General features: G+C 37.0%; 1 protein-coding gene and 1 non-coding gene across 11 annotated transcripts in view; both read right to left on the bottom strand.

Moving 5' to 3' along the window:
- FOCAD (focadhesin) overlaps positions 1-18069 on the bottom strand; it is a 269889-nt gene that overhangs the window by 167429 nt on the left and 84391 nt on the right. For all 10 annotated transcript variants that reach the window (XR_011431488.1, XR_011431487.1, XM_023627427.2 and 7 more), the window contains 2 exons: positions 15005-15207; positions 6097-6354 (listed from right to left, as the gene is read on the bottom strand). Coding sequence is in view for 8 of the 10 variants with exons in the window: in XM_023627427.2 (XP_023483195.1) it covers positions 6097-6354; positions 15005-15207 (461 nt within the window). In the remaining 2 variants the exon portion in view is untranslated. The remainder of the gene's footprint in view (positions 1-6096; positions 6355-15004; positions 15208-18069) is intronic.
- Positions 8909-9037, bottom strand: LOC111770258 (small nucleolar RNA SNORA30/SNORA37 family). Its single transcript, XR_002803417.1, has one exon. It is a non-coding gene; the product is annotated as a small nucleolar RNA SNORA30/SNORA37 family (small nucleolar RNA).

Genomic DNA, 18069 nt, shown 5'->3' with positions numbered 1-18069 from the left:
AGAATAATGGGAAGAAATATGCCAGGTTCAAAGCGATTTTCCCTAAGAAATTAGAAGACAATACTCCAACGTATTCCAGTATCCAGTGTGCTGCTAGCAAGAAATCTAAGGTCAGGGGCCGGCGCCGTGGCTGAGTAGTTAAGTTCGCACACTCTGCTGCAGGCAGCCCAGGGTTTCCGCGTTTAAAAATCTAGGCGCGGACATGGCACCGCTCATCAAGTCATGCTGAGGCGGCGCCCCACGTACCACAACTAGAAGGAGCCACAACTAAGAATATACAACTATGTACCTGGGGGTTTTGGGGAGAAAAGGAAAAAAAATAAAATCTTTAAAAAAAAAGAAAAGAAATCTAACGTCAATCTAATTTTAAGTAAGTTTTTCTTTTCCCATTCTTCTCTGAAATCTCTTAAACTTTCTCTTTATCCTTGAAGTTCTGGGGACAAATTTAGGTATTGATCTACTCTCACTTATGCTGCTTGGCTTTCAAAGGGTACAAGCAGTCTGTACCCTTGTGTCTTTTTTCAGCTCAGGAAAGAGTTTTCTGTCATGTTTTAAGTTTTTCTCCTTCATTTTCTCTTTTCCTTCCAAGTGGAATTCCTGCAGAAAGATGTTAAAACTCCACAACAGACCCTCAATGTCTTAACTTTTTCAACTTTCATTTTTTTTTTTGTTCTATGTTCTGAAAATTTCACTTGAATATTCTATAAATTACTAATCCAGCTGCCATTTATATACTGTGGCAATCACATTTTTAATTTCTAAAATCTCTTGTTCTTGAATTTCTCCTTTCTCACAACAGTATTTTTGTATATAATACACAGGCATATATATAATACCTTTCCAACATCTCTCAGGACTTAGATTATTTTTGCATTATCTTCTGCTCCCTGACTTCTCTTTCTTCTGGAAACAGATGCTCTGGTTAGTCATGCTGCTAAATTTTCTCAAAAGTCTGGTAAGCCTTGATTATCCATTTATATTTATGAATCAAGGCCAAGTTGGTTGTAGGGAGCTGGCATGGATTGCCTCTGAAGATGTACAGAAACGTTTCCTTAAATAAGACTCTCCTCTGATTCGAAGGGCTGACTATGAAAGGGCTGAAAAATGAATGGTAAGGAATGTAAACTAGCAGCTTCACTTTAGGATGTCTGGCCATGATGGAAGTAGACAGGGGACCAATAACCTTTTCTTCCTTCCCTATCCACTGACTGAATAAGAAAACTTTTATTCTAGCAATGGTGGACTTCAGTGTATCTTCCCCTTGAGCAAAATTCCTGATGCCTGTTATGAAATTCAAAGTTACCACAAAATCTGCTGATTCCTCTCTGAGTCCTTCACCAACACCAGAAGTCCATCCTAAGTAGGTAGTTCCCTTAGAGAGTTTCAGCCAGAAGACAAAGCTACCTCTACCTGATATTCAACTGGGAGCAGAGACTATGCTGTTACAAATGCATTTCTGGGCCCCATCCTCAACAAACTCCACTCCCATCCTTTCTGATACTCCATCTTCAGTGACATAACAAGACAAATGGCTTTTGTTTCGGTATATGTGTAAACTAGTGAATGTCACAGTGATATAGGGTTGAACTGAAAATCACAAACAATTCCTTCAATGAGAATTTTAAGCAATTTATAATATGCAGACTCCTCAGAAGAAACTCAGCCCAATATGAAGACCCAGGAAAGGCAAGAAATTGACAGAGAACTGCTTCCATGAGTATAATTCTAGGCTTCATGCAAAAAAATAGAAAAACATGAAAAGGGTCAAATGCCAGTTAAAAACATTTTTAGTATACAGATATCTATGTGGGTTTTATAAAGAAGAAATAAACATACTACCACAGGACTGAATAGGTAACTTGACCCTGCATTTTGGTCTGGGTTTCTCTTTGTCTAATTGCCTCATGCCAACAGTCTCATCTCAATTTTGCTCTAGGCATAATCGATGCTATGCCTACAAGGGAATAGTAGTACAGCATTTCTTATTGTAAAGCTCTTTATTAAAAGCACTGTACATTCTGGCTTCTTTTTGCTGGTGTGAAGAACACAGGAAGCAGACTGACTTCAGGGGGTAGCAATTCACAGAACTCAGTGACAATAGAACGGAGTGCAAAGGGTCCCAGGACTCTTTGTGTAAGTTCTTTTATAGAATATATTTTCTTCTATTCTCACAGCAGTAACTTACAGACCATTAAATTTCACACATTTCCTATTCATTTTCCATGTTAAAATATGGCTTATGACCGAGAGTAGAACCATCCCAGGATTCTGCCCTGAAAGTCAGCTTTTTACTACTTGATGATACATGACTTTTAAAAGACCAGCAACTCATGGGCCATGAACCTAGCCAAATAAGTGATTTCAAATTGCTAAAAAGTGTGTACACTTTGATAAACAGAAAAAATTAAGCCCTGAAAACATTAGAAAGAATAAAATTAGATTATCAAAGATTACAATTGTTCACATTAAGCAGGAACTTTAGCTAGACTTCACAATCAAAATGTAAAAAGGAAGTAAAAGCCCTCAGAGTTGCAAAATGCAAGTAAACATAAAACAAACAAACAAAAAGCACAACTCTATTTCCCACTTCCAAACAGGAGAAAATTAAGCAAGTACCAAGGGTTTAGAAGATGCTTTGAATTTCACAAAACTTAATTTGTTAAGCTCCTCATTGGGTAGGTTTTAAGAAGGAACCTGTGGTTTTGTAAAGTCAAAGTTTATAAACAATTCCTCTTTGGCATATTCCCATTTTATAAATCAGTCCAAAAGAAACTGATATACCCTACACGTAGTATTTAGAGTTATTCCATTGAAGCTGAGCTACTAAGCTGTAAGATATCATTTTAAACCAACTACATCTATTTAAAATTACTAATCTTTGTAGTTAATGTTTAATTCAGATGCCTAAGTATTTAATTGTGCCATAAACTTAACAATATAGGTAAAAACATAAGAAGAAAACACATTTTCTCAGGTTTTAAAACCACTAACAAGTAGCCTTGATTTCCAAAAGAGAATATAATCTTTTGTCAGGTGTTCTCTCTACATATATTTATAAGACAAAGCCTTAAGCATCTAACAATTCATATAAGCCTTTTGTAGAATTACATAGCCACATGGAAAACAGCTTCCTCCAACACCCCTATTATTCTCTAGGACATAATGCTTCACTAGGAGAAATCTCGATACCAACAGCTATGGGGAAGCTATAGGTAATAATATAGCTAATATAATAATTATTGTATATTTAACATATTAAATAATTATAATCTATTACATCATTACTATAAATATTATAATAATTAGCTAGTAACATAGTTAATATAGCTAAGCTAATAGATATTAGAAAAGGTTTTAAGAGATGAGTAATATCCCTTTCTTCTCACCTATAAAGTGTGTATTAGAGGCACACAGTGTAGATCACAGGCCAGATGTGGTTCTTAACAAGTGAGATATCACTGTGCCAGGCTCATATAAAATAGGGAGACAGGAATCAATCAATACTTATTGATTAAGTGTTATTAACCTCTTCTTAAGGGGGTTATATCAGTCTCAGACATTTCCAAACTGTCCACAATCATGTTACACAGGTTGGTCAATCATTGACTAAGGGTTCAAAATATAATTTGATATTGCCCTTAAAAAAAGCTATAAAGTTCAGAAAATGTCCTCATATAGGCCTAGGGTCCACATTACCCCTTAATTAACTCAATAGAGCCTGCATTTAACATTCACTACCACTGATTTCACACCAGATGTGACCAGATCCTGGACAAATCACAGAGGTAGGAAACAGCTCTCTGAAGAGGAAAGAATAAGGCCAACTGGACATTACTGTATATGAGCCATGAAGCCATGTGCTTCAATTGTCATTCAGGCGTCTCTGAAGGCAGGCTGATGATTTACATCAAAATGTGGGAAAATAACATTACTCACAGTTATCAGAAAGGCAGGAACTGTTATATAAACATAACCAAAAAGCACATGAATCTATCAACTGCTATTCCCAGGAAAAACACTAATTTAGGAAATAAATGGTGCTCTCATTTATTATAAGCACAGACTATGATATGAAAACCTCTCTCTAAACTAAATCAATGTGTTTGAAACTTTCAAGACTTCCATGGGAATTCACACAGGATGCTCATTCTTGGATCTCTCCCCAGAATGCTCTAAGACATTCCCTCCAAGAATATAAAAGGCACTTAACTTTCACTGAGCACTATCTGACCTAGGCTTATATCTTCTGTAAATTAAGTCTCATGATGTCTGGGTAAGAAAACCATAAGGATTATTAGTAACTGCTGACAGCATTTGTGGATATGAAAAAAAAAAGTTTCTTATTCTTCCTTTCAAGTTTCAATTCATTGTTGTGGCTTTGGGTAACTATCCAGTTATTTTAACGTCATCATCTGTAACCAGTTAACTCTAAAATGGTACTCACAAGGCCAAGTTCCCTTCAAACTACTTAGACCCATTAGTCTTCCATGGCCTTAAATGTCTTAAACCTAATGGAAAATGCATGCCCCAGGGGAACCAGGTAAAAGATTAAGGATGAAAATTCACCTTAGGGGATAAAAACGACAGAAAAAAAACATAGCACTGGAGATTGGATTGGTGGTTACCACAGGGGAAGGGGGAGCAGGGAGGGCAAAAGGGGTGATGAGGCTCACATGTGAGGGGATGGACTATAATTCGTTTTCAGGTGGTGAACACGATGTAATCTACACAGAATTCAAAATATGATGTATATCTGAAAATAAATTAATTAATTAAAAAATAATAATAATAATAATAATTTAAAAAAAGAAAATTCACCTTAGGGGGAAAGGGGAGCCCTCAAACTGCATGTTAAGTAAGAAATAAGCTAATCACATTTTTTTAAAAGCACATTTTCTTACCATTATTAACACTAATATAGCATTACTAGCTGATATTGATCATTTGTATTACTGCCTATTAATTAGTGCTACTAAAAATAATTTCTATTAATATCTTAGAATTAATAATAATCATACCAACACATACTTCATAAATGGCACATCTCTTTCAAACTTTTCAAATATTTTCTCTCACAAGGTGTTACAGTAAGATTCATCCAATAAATCAAGGTGTCACGCAAACACGATACTTACTTAGGTAAGCGTATTGCAGGCCAGCGAACTCTACTCCAGAGATTAAGTGACTACCAACACAGAGGTGGGAGACAGCCTCTAAATTCCTACTCCTATCTTCCTAGTTACCTAGCCTCTGCTTATGAGTCATCTAAGACTTTTCTTTAGTATCAACTCCCTCATGAATTTGAGCCAATGATTGCTTCAATAAAATATAGCTTCTTCCTATCAGGTGAGAAAGGACAAACACACATGAAGTAGGAATACATTTCATGCAGTCTTGTCAACTTAAAGAAAGAAATAGAAAACGCTCGACCAATAATAGATTATAATCCTAACTCGTTCCAGTTGAATGTCCTCCAAGCATCCACTCACAATTAGAAAACTTGCTTTTTCAAATATTCAGTGCTTTCTTTTTGGCTGCTTTATCTTGTAGCTAAAGGCCAGTGAAATGAAATGATATGATCACTTCATAAGGAAAAGTGAGGAAAAAAGAACAGTATCTTCTACTGCTAGGACATTTCTTTTGTCCTTTCCAAAGGACTTAAATAACTCCACTTCTAAGTTCTTATTAATGATAATGCCTTTGCTTATGCATGAATTTTGCTAACTATATTTAAGCATTTCACCCTACAATTCATCTTAACAGCCCAATTACACTGAGTGTTTTCTCATTTCTTTCAAAACTATCCAAGAAATAATCAACACAGATCCAACATACTGACTTCAATTTATACCACTGCTTCTTAACATTTATTGAATAAATAAATGAACCCGGATGGTCAATCTAGTGCTTCCCAATGTTTTCCATTTCAAGGCATACATGAAAAATAATGTTTATAAGGATACCGGAGTAAATAAATGAAATACTACAATTTCATAAATTATGAAACCATAATTTCATCCACAATATAAGAAAAATCTACAATTCTATTAGTTAAGTTTTTACCCCCGTTACTGTTCCATTATTTTCTTGTTTTACCTGAGAGGAATCTGCTTGGGCTAATTCTGTAGTGACCTTCAGTATTTGGTGAAGATTTTGTCCTTTATCTTCCACAAGGAGGTGAGCCAGCAGAAGAAAAACATGCCCAGGGATCACTGTAGTAATGGGGAGCAATGATTCTACTGCAGCCAACCAGTCTCTTGCCGCAGACTCTTCCCTCATTACTTTAAGGATTCTCCAGGCTGTAAATATTGAACCATACATGCTGGTTATGGGCAACACAAGCTTGTAGGCGAGCTGAAAAACAAGCACAAAAAAGGCATGAATAAATGAGATAAATACATTTGTCAGAAATATATTTCTGACATTCATTTGTTATATATCATTGTAAGAAATTAGTCCTTCCAACAAAATGAATACAAAATGTTCAATTCCTGCCAAAAATCTCTCTGCACATATTTGAGCTAATAGGATTACACAAAAAAGAAAACAGTTGTTAGGTGGAACTCTAGAACAGTTTATTACAACTCTTCCTCAGATTTACCATTTGCTCCCAGTTAAGGCAGAATAAAATGGATCAACATACAAGAACCAGAGGCAACAGAGTTTGGAAAAAGCCATTACCACTACAAAAGTATTCACCAGTTAGAGGAAAGATGGAAAAAAGACCACTATATTTGCCCAGCTCCAGGCTCTGGTAAGAAGCAACCCTGGGCAAATGGCAGACTTGGACTGAGGACAATTCATTTTTGTAACAGACAGTATGTTAATAGGAACAGAGTTGGTTCAGCTGGAGCCTGGGAATTCATTAATAATTGTGAATAACTTCTGCAATAAGAAATAGCCTGACAGCTCTAAATTGAAATGATACCCAAAGAAGATGTTACACTTAAGTCAATCTGAGAAACGGCTCCTCGCAGAAATGAAGTAGTGCAGTCAGGGACAGAGCATGGATGGAACTCTGCCAAGGTGAGCTGCATGCCTACGGCTCAGGAGAAGCCACAGACATTAAGGAAGCATTAGATACTGCCTGCTAACAGAGTAATTCAATTCATTTAGAGTGTGATGAGATAAATTAGAAATCTCTAGATCATAACTGTCCTGTTATTGGAGACTAACTTACATGGATAAGGATAACAATTGAAAGGATAGGAAGTAAAAGTTAAGCTTTATAAAATTTTTTAATAATGGCTTTATTGAGATATAATTCACATACCATTAAATCCATCCTTTTAAAGTTGACAACTCAGTGGATTTTAATATTTCATAGAATTGTGTAACCATCATCATTATCTAATTTTAGAACATTTTCATCACCCCAAAAGGAAACCCCATAACTATTAAGTCGGTCTTCATTCCCCCTGACCCCATGCCCCCATCCAGCCCTTGGCAACCACAAATCTACTTCTGTTTCTATTCTGGCTATTTCATACAATAGAAACCACACAATATGTGGTCTTTTATGACTTGCTTCTTTCATTTGGCATATCTTCAAGGTTCCTCCATGTTGCAGATTCTATCAATACTTCATTTCTTTTCATTGTCAAATAATATTCCCTTGTATGGATATACCATATTTTGTTTATCCATTCAACAAGCAACAGACATTGGGGTTATTTCTACTTCTTCGCTATTACGAATAATGCTGCTATGAATATTCCTGTAAAAGTTTTTGTGAGAACACAGGGATTCAGTTATCTTGAGTATATGCTTAAGAATGGAGATAACATTTTTTTTTTTTTTTTAAGATTTTAATTTTTTCCTTTTTCTCCCAAAGCTCCCTGGTACAAAGTTGTGTATTTTTCAGTTTTGGGTCCTCTAGTTGTGGCATGTGGGATGCTGCCTCTGCTTGGCTTGATGAGCGATGCCATGTCCACGCCCAGGACCTGAACCAGCAAAGCCCCAGGCCACCGAAGCAGAGCACGGGAACTTAACCACTCGGCCATGGGGCCGGCCCCAGGAAGCTCTGTCTTTATCGATATGAAAAGATCTCCCACATGAAAACAGAAGATACAGAGAATGTGCCTGGAATGCTGCCAATTATTCTTTTGAAGATGGCAGGAGACTATATATTTGTATTTGCATACATATGTAAAGAAAAGTATCTAGACAGAGAAGAAATTAATAACCACTAATCTTCATTTTCTCTTTGAGACGGTGGGTACTGGAAAACAGGAATCAAGGGTGGGAAGGAGACTTCTCATTGCATACCATTTTAAAATTTTTGAACCATTTTAATGTATTATAAATTATGGAAATTATAAATTTTAAAAATTAGATAGTACCTAAATTTATGTTAGCTCTAGCTCTCTAAAAACACTTTTTTCCCCAAGATGAAATCCATTAAAGACTAGAGTCAAGATCTTTAGACTAATGACAAACAGCATTGGACTTGAGATTTAAAAGGCCAGAACTTCAGCACAGCCATGCCAGCTATTGGCTGCTATGCAAGCTCTGAGCCTTACTTTTCTCATTTGTAAAATGGAAATAATGACTACCTTCCTGCCAAGATTATTGAGGTAGATAATGAGACAAGATCATAAAGCAGGTAGCATAGAACCTAAAGTTGCAAAATACAGGGAAATATTATCACTGTCATCTTTAGAAGAGACATATAAAACTGGTGGATATGAGTGTGAAAGAACATAATTGGAAATCATCATAAACCATAAACTGAGTAAAAAGCAGCAACATTACACAGACATGTGAGAGTCAACATTGAAACAGAAAAGCAATCCTACTTTACTTGAAGTATTATATCCAGGTTTAGGCTCTGCTTTTTGTTTGTGTGCCTAACGTTAGAGCAGCAGGGGAAAGGCACAATGCTGAACAAGACAGCACAGACTGGGCCCTCTGTCCCAATGAGTGACAGCTGCCACTGGCACAGTCCCAGGGCAAGGATACAACCAAGGGTTTTCTCTCAGCACCAGCTACCAAATCCTGGCCCCACAGCCTGGGAGAGGACCTGCGAAAGTGCTGGTCGGCTCTGTGTTTTAGAGGAGAAAGGTGTTCAGAAATAAAAGAGAAGTCCATGTTAGGTGAATTACATCTCAATAGAAAATAAAAGAGAAAAGAAACCACAGAAAAATAACATTTAAATGAATATTAAATGGTTGTAAAACATCTTTCACAGAAGTAAAAGAGTTGAGAAGCTTTATTTTAATAGAAATGTTCAGGTACATTAAGTATTAACATAAGACAGACATCTGATAGTACTTCTTTGTCTAAAGATGTCTGAAAAAGAAATTGTGAGCACAAGTGAACACAGATTTTCATTAACTTTAAAGAATAACACTCATCTATAATAGTGACTAAAACAGGCTTAACAACAGTGAGACCAGGATTTGATCAGGAGAGGGAGTCCGGAAACTCAAACCTAGAGACGCTTAAAAATAGGACAGGTTTTTGCTAGAAGGGATTTAATCACTCACCAGACCAGAAGCAGAAGACTGGACCAGATAAAGCCCCAAGAGGGTTTTCTGCTCTATTCCTCTATGAAGAATCCGGTCAAGAGTTGACGGGCTTGGAGTGGTTGATTATCACCAAAAGACAACTCAACCATCCTCAGTAGCCACGGTATTCAGAAGACAATGATAGAAGCACAAGATCTAGGACTTACTCACTCTTTTTAACTTCCAACCAAAAGCTTTTAAGAAACCAGTTTACTTCAACTTACTCTTGATTTACTGTTTCATTGTAAATTTGAAACTCCATTATTTACTCCCAAGTTTAGCACAAAGATGAAAAATTACTGTGCACCAAAAAAAAGGCAAAGTGGAAGCAACAGGATGTAGGCTCTCGAGTCAAATAGCCAAAATCTGAATCTCAACTCTGCCCTTCACTACCTGTGTAATGCGAGCAAGTTAGTTAACCTCTCTAATGTCAGTTTCTTCACTTGTAAAATGAGTATTATAAGAATATCATCAGGGAAATGCAAATCAAATCCACAGTGAAATAGCACTTCACACCCAATAGAATGGCTAGAAGCAAAAGGACAGACAATAACAAGTGTTGGCAAGGAAGTGGAGAACCTGGTAGCCTCATGCACAGCTGGTGGGACTGTAAGATGGTACAACCCCTTTGGAAAAGAGTCTGGCAGCTCCTCAAACAATCATAGAGTTATCGTATGATCTAGCAATCCACTTTTAAGTATCTGCCCGAGAGAGATGAAAACATATGTCCACACAAAAATTTGTACAGGAATGTTCATAATTAGTGTTGTTCATAATAGCCAAAAAGCGAAAACAACCCAAATGTTCAGCAACAGATGAATGGAAAAATAAAAAATGTGGTATATCCTTGCAATGGAATATTATTTAGGAAGTACAGTTTCTTTTTGGAGTAACAAAAGTGTTTTACAATTAATTGCAGTGATAGATACACAGCTCTGTGAATATACTAAAACACATTGAATTGTACACTTTAAATGAGTAAAGTGTATATATGTGAATTTTACCTCAATAAACCTATTCGGAAAAAAAATAAGGCTCCCACTGCATGACCCTTGGCAAGTTATTTATCTTCACTTTGCCTCAGTTACCTCTTTGATAAAATGAGACCAAGAATATCACCTACTTCAAAGAGTCTGGGGTAAAATCAAATGACTTATTATATAGCAAAGCACTCAGAAATGGAGACTGAACATAAGAAATGCTCAAAAAACAAACTCATGAAGCAGATGCGTTGTTGCTCATTTTGTCAGGGCCCAGAGAGCTTCAATCATTAGTCCAAGGCCACACAGCAGCATGACCCACATAACAGCTCCTGACATAGAGCACATGCTCAATAAATGTTTTTTTGTTCTTTTGTTTTTAAAATTTTTTTCCTTTTTTTCCTTCTGCTTCTTCTCCCCAAATAGCCCCAGTACATAGTTATATATCTTAGTTGTGGGTCCTTCTAGTTGTGGCACGTGGGACACCGCCTCAACGTGGCCTGACGAGTGGTGCCATGGCCGCACCCAGGATCCGAACCAGCAAAACCCTGGGCCACTGAAGCAGAGCACATGAACTTAACCACTCAGCCACGGGGCCAGCCCCTCAATAAATGTTAATTTTAGCTATAAATAGGTCAAGAACAATCTATTGAAAACTTTATCATTTTTGAGAGAGAAATATTCAAAATGCTTTCTGCTTACTATATCCTATTTCAAAGCAACTTTGAATAAAACCTACTTGACACTGCTTTATTATCAGGTAATGAAGTTCGTGATACCTTCTTTAAGTTTGCATGAAGTACTATATCCAAAAATACCAATAAACAATTGCATGATAGACCGTAGGTCAGTGAAGATATCTCTAAATCTTTCCGTTGACTACAACAGTTTTACAGAGATGGATCTTGCCCTAGTACACAACTGGAGCAATTTAGCTCTTAAGTCTCTTCGCCACTTCATCTCATCCATCCACCTTCATTCCTCTCCAAAAAAAGCCTGATTCTGTCTTACTGGCTGTGCCAGCTATCAAGGTATTATCTCTCAGCTCCAAATACATCCTTTTTGGCCTACTTTGTGATATTATATCTACACCTTGTCAACATTTCTCTTTTGCCCTCTAGTGCAATGGCAGGCCTTGTTAATAGAGGGTACAGGAGAGGTACCACAAGACACAGTAGAGGAAGGGCTTTGCTTCAGGTTCCTGTGTGCTTCTTGGATTTCTCCTACCACGGCTGCCAAGGACATGCAGGAGACCCCAGCAAGTGGCTTCCTGTGGACCAGCTCTGCCAATGCCAGCCCACTCGCACACCAGGAGATAGCTTCCTACAGACCAGCTCCAGCCTGTGGCACTGCAGCAAACTTCACCATCCAGCAGGCTATGGCCACATTCTATGTAACAAGGTCCCATCTCAGCCTTGGTGGGGGACATCCTCTTAGATCCCCAGTCCCTTCCTTGGACACTCACCCCCAGTTCTAGAAGTAGCAGCTGCTCCTTGCATTTATTATTGCAATATTCCTTAGAGTCTGTTTTATAACTTTTAGTAATTAAACACCTTTTACCAGTTAATAATTCTTTTTATTAAGTTTTTCTTTGTTCAAATTACCAGTGTTGTTTCTCCCCCATGACTGCACCCTAACTCTTTCTTTTTTCGCCCACATTCTCTGGGGGTAGGGGCAGCAGGATTTTAAGCACATTAGAATTTACAACTAGTATTTGATTTTTTTTTTAAATCTAAGAGAACACAAATAAGTGGTTTTAAATATCACATTCAATAGCTTACTAGAAAAGGATCCTGCTTTTTACACACCACTAAAAAAATATAAAATGCAGGGCTGGCCTGGTGGCACAACGGTTAAGTGTGCACGTTCTGCTTTAGCGGCCCAGGGTTTGCCGGTTCGGACCCAGGTTCAGACCTGGCACCGCTTGGCAAGCCATGCTGGGTAGGTGACCCCCACATAAAGCAGAGGAAGATGGGCACAGATGTTAGCTCAGCACCAGCCTTCCTCAGCAAAAAGAGGAGGATTGGCAGCAGATGTTAGCTCAGATCTAATCTTCCACAAAAAAATAAATAAAATAAATAAAATAAAATGCTTATTAGATTATGTTAATCTTTTATTTTAAAGAGATAAATGGCTGGTTTTATGTCTTATATTTTTTAATTCTTAAAAATTGGAAGAAGTTAAAACGTGTCTTATTTCATGGTTATCAACACCTCAGAATGGATAGGCGATACAGAATTGCATGGCACAGGATATTTACCCTTGATTTCATGCACCAGAAGAATTGTGCTTCTAAAGAATTGCTCTAGTTCTAAATCAAACACTCTAAGATAATGTCACCAATCTAAAAAGAAATAAGAAAAATAAAAACAAGATTTGTGGTATTTATGCAAAGGTCTTTCTGTAATAAGTCGAGATGGTAAAATGATCTTCTGTATTCTTAGAAGCACACATTTACTGAAGGTTTACCACGTAGCACACAGTGGGTCAGGTACTGAGGATGCAAAGATAAATAAGCTCGAAGGTTGTCTATTTCTTTAAGTATACGAAAAATAAGAGAGTATCCAATTTTACAACTAACAAATATTTTTAATTCTCTCATTTATAATCAGCTGAAAAAGATAAAGCAGAGACTGCTCATGTGGAAAAATACAAAAAGTTCAACAACTGTTGCAGTTTACATTTTAACATGCTTACAAAACAAAGGCAAAGTGTGAAAAGGGCCAAGATCCTTTCTCTCAATGAGCTCATAGCATAGTTGGAGATACAAACATGTAACTCCCTAAATTAAGACACAACACAACTGAGTAATGCTAAAAGTGCTGGGGACGCAAAGAAGAGAGAGTAAGGAATTCTGACTCAGGGAGGCTGAGAACATTTGGCTGAGTCTTGAAGAATGAGTAAGTCAGGCAAAGGAGACAAAAGAGCATTATGTGCAAAAGCAAAGATTCAGGTAGAGACTTGGAGAGTTTGGAGCATGTTAAATTTATAAGTATGTTTGGAATATAGAGTCCTGGACAGGTGCAGAAGAAAAGCCAACAGTCAACTGCGGCTTAAATGTTTAAAAAGGGTGATCACATATCCACTCAAAGCCTCAGTAAAGCAGCACACTGTCAGCAGGAGGATATTTATAGCCCTAATAATATTCCTTCCTCCGCCCTCTTCACCAGCTGCTGAAGAGAAAGTCCAGCTATTAGTGATGAACGTGATTCACACACACCTGAGCAAACAGTAAGCTGAGTACTTACGTATTAGAGTTAGGGTGATCCTCAGCAAATAGCACTCGGGATTTGAAGGAACAGAACTCAGACATACTACATCCTGCCCTGCCCCATGACCATTCAGAGTCCAGTCATTGTTCTAAATGGGCAAACCAAGAGGAAAGGTAAAACGCTGTTGGAAATTTTTGGCCACATTTTGTGCTCCTATTACAGCAGAGGCAAGAACTTCCTTCTTTTAACGCAAATCAATTACCTATTTCAAGTTTTAAAGTTTTAGTCAAACAGGACTCAGGAGCCTGTAGTATACATTCAATTTGCCTATAGGCTTATTACTGCTGCATGCTCAAACAAGGAATAACAATGCCCGGATTTTTGGTAGAACATTTAACGACGCATGATTAGAAGTATCTCTGCTTTTGCAGATGAAACAACTGTGGCTCTAGCTTGCATTCACAGAATGCTTCTCTCCATGGAGACTTAAGATACTTCACCAGTTTCATCTTCTTTAATTTTCATTCAATCTCCATAAAAGTAATAGTTGTGAAGTAATACTACATGTTACCAAAGGCAAAACTCAAAAACCAAAAAAGAAAAAGTCTGACAAATGTAGGCCAAGAACCCAGCCACCAAGAAGACACTGCCATATTTTACATTACTGTAACAGGAACAGTGAGACTGACAAAGCAGAATGAGGTATGCCTACAGACAGGAATAGGAATGGAGTGTGACAGGCCTGCTGTCTTCCAACTGAAGGCAGTAGAGTAGGGCACACACAGGAGACATCAAGAGCCATTATGCCAGGGAATGTGGCAAAAGGTGCCATATTCAAAAATGAAGTCCTACTTCTTACGGATCCCAGAACTTCCAGGCATTCGAGGAGATTTCTCACCTTGGACTGTCGAAGATGTAGCAATGTGCTGTACTTAACTAATGAGTATAAAAGGATTCCATGCTCCATGCTTGGAGAAGCACTAGTTTAAATTAGAACTAGTTCCTTTTCCACAGGATTCCTCAGGACCTCTAACTACTAATGTACACAAGAAACCCAAAGAGGAAAAAAAGTCACACAGCATTTCCAAAACTTGCTTCACAACAGGACTACCCTCCTCTCTCAGTCCAGAAGAATATATGACCATCTACACCACCGCCTGACAGAATGGTAAAGCTCAATGATAGAATTCAAACCTAAACACATACCTCATCAGGAGGTGAGGTGATCTGCAGAGATCATCCCATGGTGACCCCATATGACTACTTGAACTCTATTTAAGAGGACCAAGGATGAATTCACTACCTTTTGGTGGTCATCTCTGTAGCACTCCTGCTGCACCATTTCCAAAAGGTTTAGAGCCAACTGCTGCCTAGAGGGGCCCTCCTCATCCATGGAGATACAGTCTTCCAAGGCAGTAGAAGATAATATCTGCAGAATTGGCATCACTAGCAGCAAAGATGACTTTGGGATTTTCTGACCCTCAGCAAAAGAGAGGAGCTTCAAAGCTATTGATCAAAACAACAATGCACATTTTCAAAAATTAATACCTCAGTCAAACAAAATGCTACTTTGTTTAACAGTGATATGCAAAAAGTTTTCTTACCCCTTTACAGTTGGGTCAGACACATAACTAACATAATAAATCTTATCCTTTTACAAATAAAAGGAACACAAAAATTAACTATTATCTAAAACATGCTGTTAATGTATATAAGTGAAAGTTTGATGATACTCTTAGAGAAAACCCATATCATATATCAAAGTATAAATCAACTCTTTTTTAGGTCAATATGAATTTCTTTAAAATAGAGTTCAACTTTTGTCCTTATATTCTGTTCAGATCCTACTACTGCCCTCAACAAATACAGCCAAGAAACTACAAAGTCCTGATCAGAGGATAACAAGACCAACATGCATGCTTCCCTTACAAACCCAGTGAGAACCGTATTAAGGGATGCATAAGTAAAGGAGGCGAAGCAGGGCTGTCCTTCAGCTGTAATTGTTAAGAAGCTGATCAGGGAAGTCTCAAAATCCATAAGCAGCATAATAAGCAAAGCCATTTTTATAAATGATTCCTTTTTTAACATGGAAATTCATCTTACACATCAGAAACATACATACAAATGCACAATAACTTGGTTACATGCAGTCTCCCCTAGACTATTAACAGAATGAGTTAAGGCATAAATATATCCTTTTCAGTTGTTGAAGGAACCCTGATTTACTGAAAGATGTTATTCATAGGCTTCAGACCTAGATTATCAAAGTAATCAAGTGATTTCCCCACTACACCAAAAAAACTCTAAAAGCCTTAAATCATGTCGACAAGTTGCCAGTATTTTAAGTCATTTGGAAGTCAAACCTGAACGTGGTATCAAGTACAAATACCTGTTACTCTAACACTACTAGTTTACATTTTTTCCTAATGTTAGTCTTAATCCATAATTACCTCTGAGATATTATGAAAATCCATTATCTTTAACAAAACAGGAAACTCATATAATACAAATGTTTCTATATTTTATATTATTAATCTTCCAGGCATTCTGATAAATTGCTATTTACAATCAAGGCTAATGTTAATAATTAAGAAGCATAATATTATATTAATGCTATGCATTTTTTAAATTTGAAATAATCAATATTCTCTTGGTTATCCTATTTTTTTGAATACTCTTTCCCAATATACTAAACAACAGTTCTTCCTTACTTTTCAATATGACATACTGGCTCGATAGTTTTCAATACAGTTTATTCAATCTAACTAAGGTAACTTTAAATCAAAGACACTAGTTAACAAAAGAAAAAGTCTGCTATGCAACACATAATAAAAGTATTGGAGTGTTTGATCCAGTATCATCCTACCACACGTGAGCCACAATAAAGGAGTGTAGATTCAGAAGTAGAAATGCGGTTTCTATAGGACTTTGGTTGGTTTTGTCAAAAAACAAATACAATCCATTTATAAGAAATATCCAGAAAAGGCAAATTTAAAGGAAGCACATTAGTGTCTGTCTGGGGCTGAGAGTGGGAATGAGGATTAACTGCAAATAGGCACAAGAAATTTTTGGGGGGTTTTGGAAACTAGATTGTGGTGCTGGTTGCACAACAACTAAAAAACACTTTATTGTACACTTAAAAATGGTGAATTTCATAGTGAGTAAATTAACCTCAATAAAGCTGTTTTTAAAAAAATAACAAAACTATGGCTGTCTAAGTAGCAGAACTGGTAAATTACACCTATGGGAAGATGCCATGCGCACTGCTATAAGAAAGACAAAAGAAAAAGCAGTTTAGAAAGGAACTAGGGAGGAGGGCAAAAATGAGCATAACACCAACTGGCAAAAGCAAGGTAGGAATCACAGCCTAAGAGCCAAGGGTCCGTTTTGCACGGTAAAGCCATTTTGAAGACAGATTGTAAGTGGAAGAGCAACACCCTCAAAATCATGATGCATTAAAACGCCCAGAAGAATGAGCTACACAATTGCTATTTACCTCAAGCACTTTTTTAAAGTCAGGGTGGGAATGTATCAATGCATCATGGCACTACGCAACATGATAAGACAGATCCTCCATTACCAGGTGGCTTATGTTGGACCAAGGAAAGTAAGGCAACATTAAGGTAAAAGCCGCATTTCAAAGGTGTGACTTGTTTGTCAATCTGCCAGACCTAGCAACTTGATTGTTTACCCCACTTTTCTTCACCTTTTCTTCACCCTTTCACTTTCTTACCTTCACTTTTCTTCAAATCAATACTAGATAGCCACAAGAATGTTATTTTTCATTTGTTCTAGCTAAGTTAATACAATAACTATAAATTAAATCTTGTTCACTGTGGCACCAGTTTTGAATAGTAAAGGTATAGAGAGTTTTAAAAACAAAGACAAATGCTGAACACTTATTTTCTTTCAAGGGTTTTATGGTATTGATTCTCAGTTTGCCGTAAAACCGTGAATAAGTTGATATGGCCTTTAACATATTTTCCAATGTTACTGCTATATTATTTAGATTATAATGTTCTAACGTCCAGCTGAGATACTTGGCATATTAAGGTGTTTGGAAACTTGCACAAAACACCTTGTTGGGTAAGAAGAAAAAAGTTCTATTTGATAATTATTAATTAGAAAAATTCCCTAGTGGAAACTCAAAGTATAAATGACTTTATAGCATAGCATGATAAATAGTTCAAGTGACTTCTGCCAACACTCATATTATATTTTTTACTCTTTTTTTTTTTTTCAAGATTGGCACCTGAGCTAACAACTGTTGCCAATCTTTTTTTTTTTTTTTTCTGCTTTATCTCCCCAAACCGCCCCGGTACATAGTTGTATATCTTAGTTGCAGGTCCTTCTAGTTGTGGCATGTGG

This window comes from Equus caballus, chromosome 23 (genome assembly GCF_041296265.1).
Source record: "Equus caballus isolate H_3958 breed thoroughbred chromosome 23, TB-T2T, whole genome shotgun sequence".
NCBI lineage: Eukaryota > Metazoa > Chordata > Mammalia > Perissodactyla > Equidae > Equus > Equus caballus.
The sequence above is the reverse complement of the archived record's forward strand: the minus strand, read 5'-3'. Positions and strand labels throughout refer to the sequence as shown.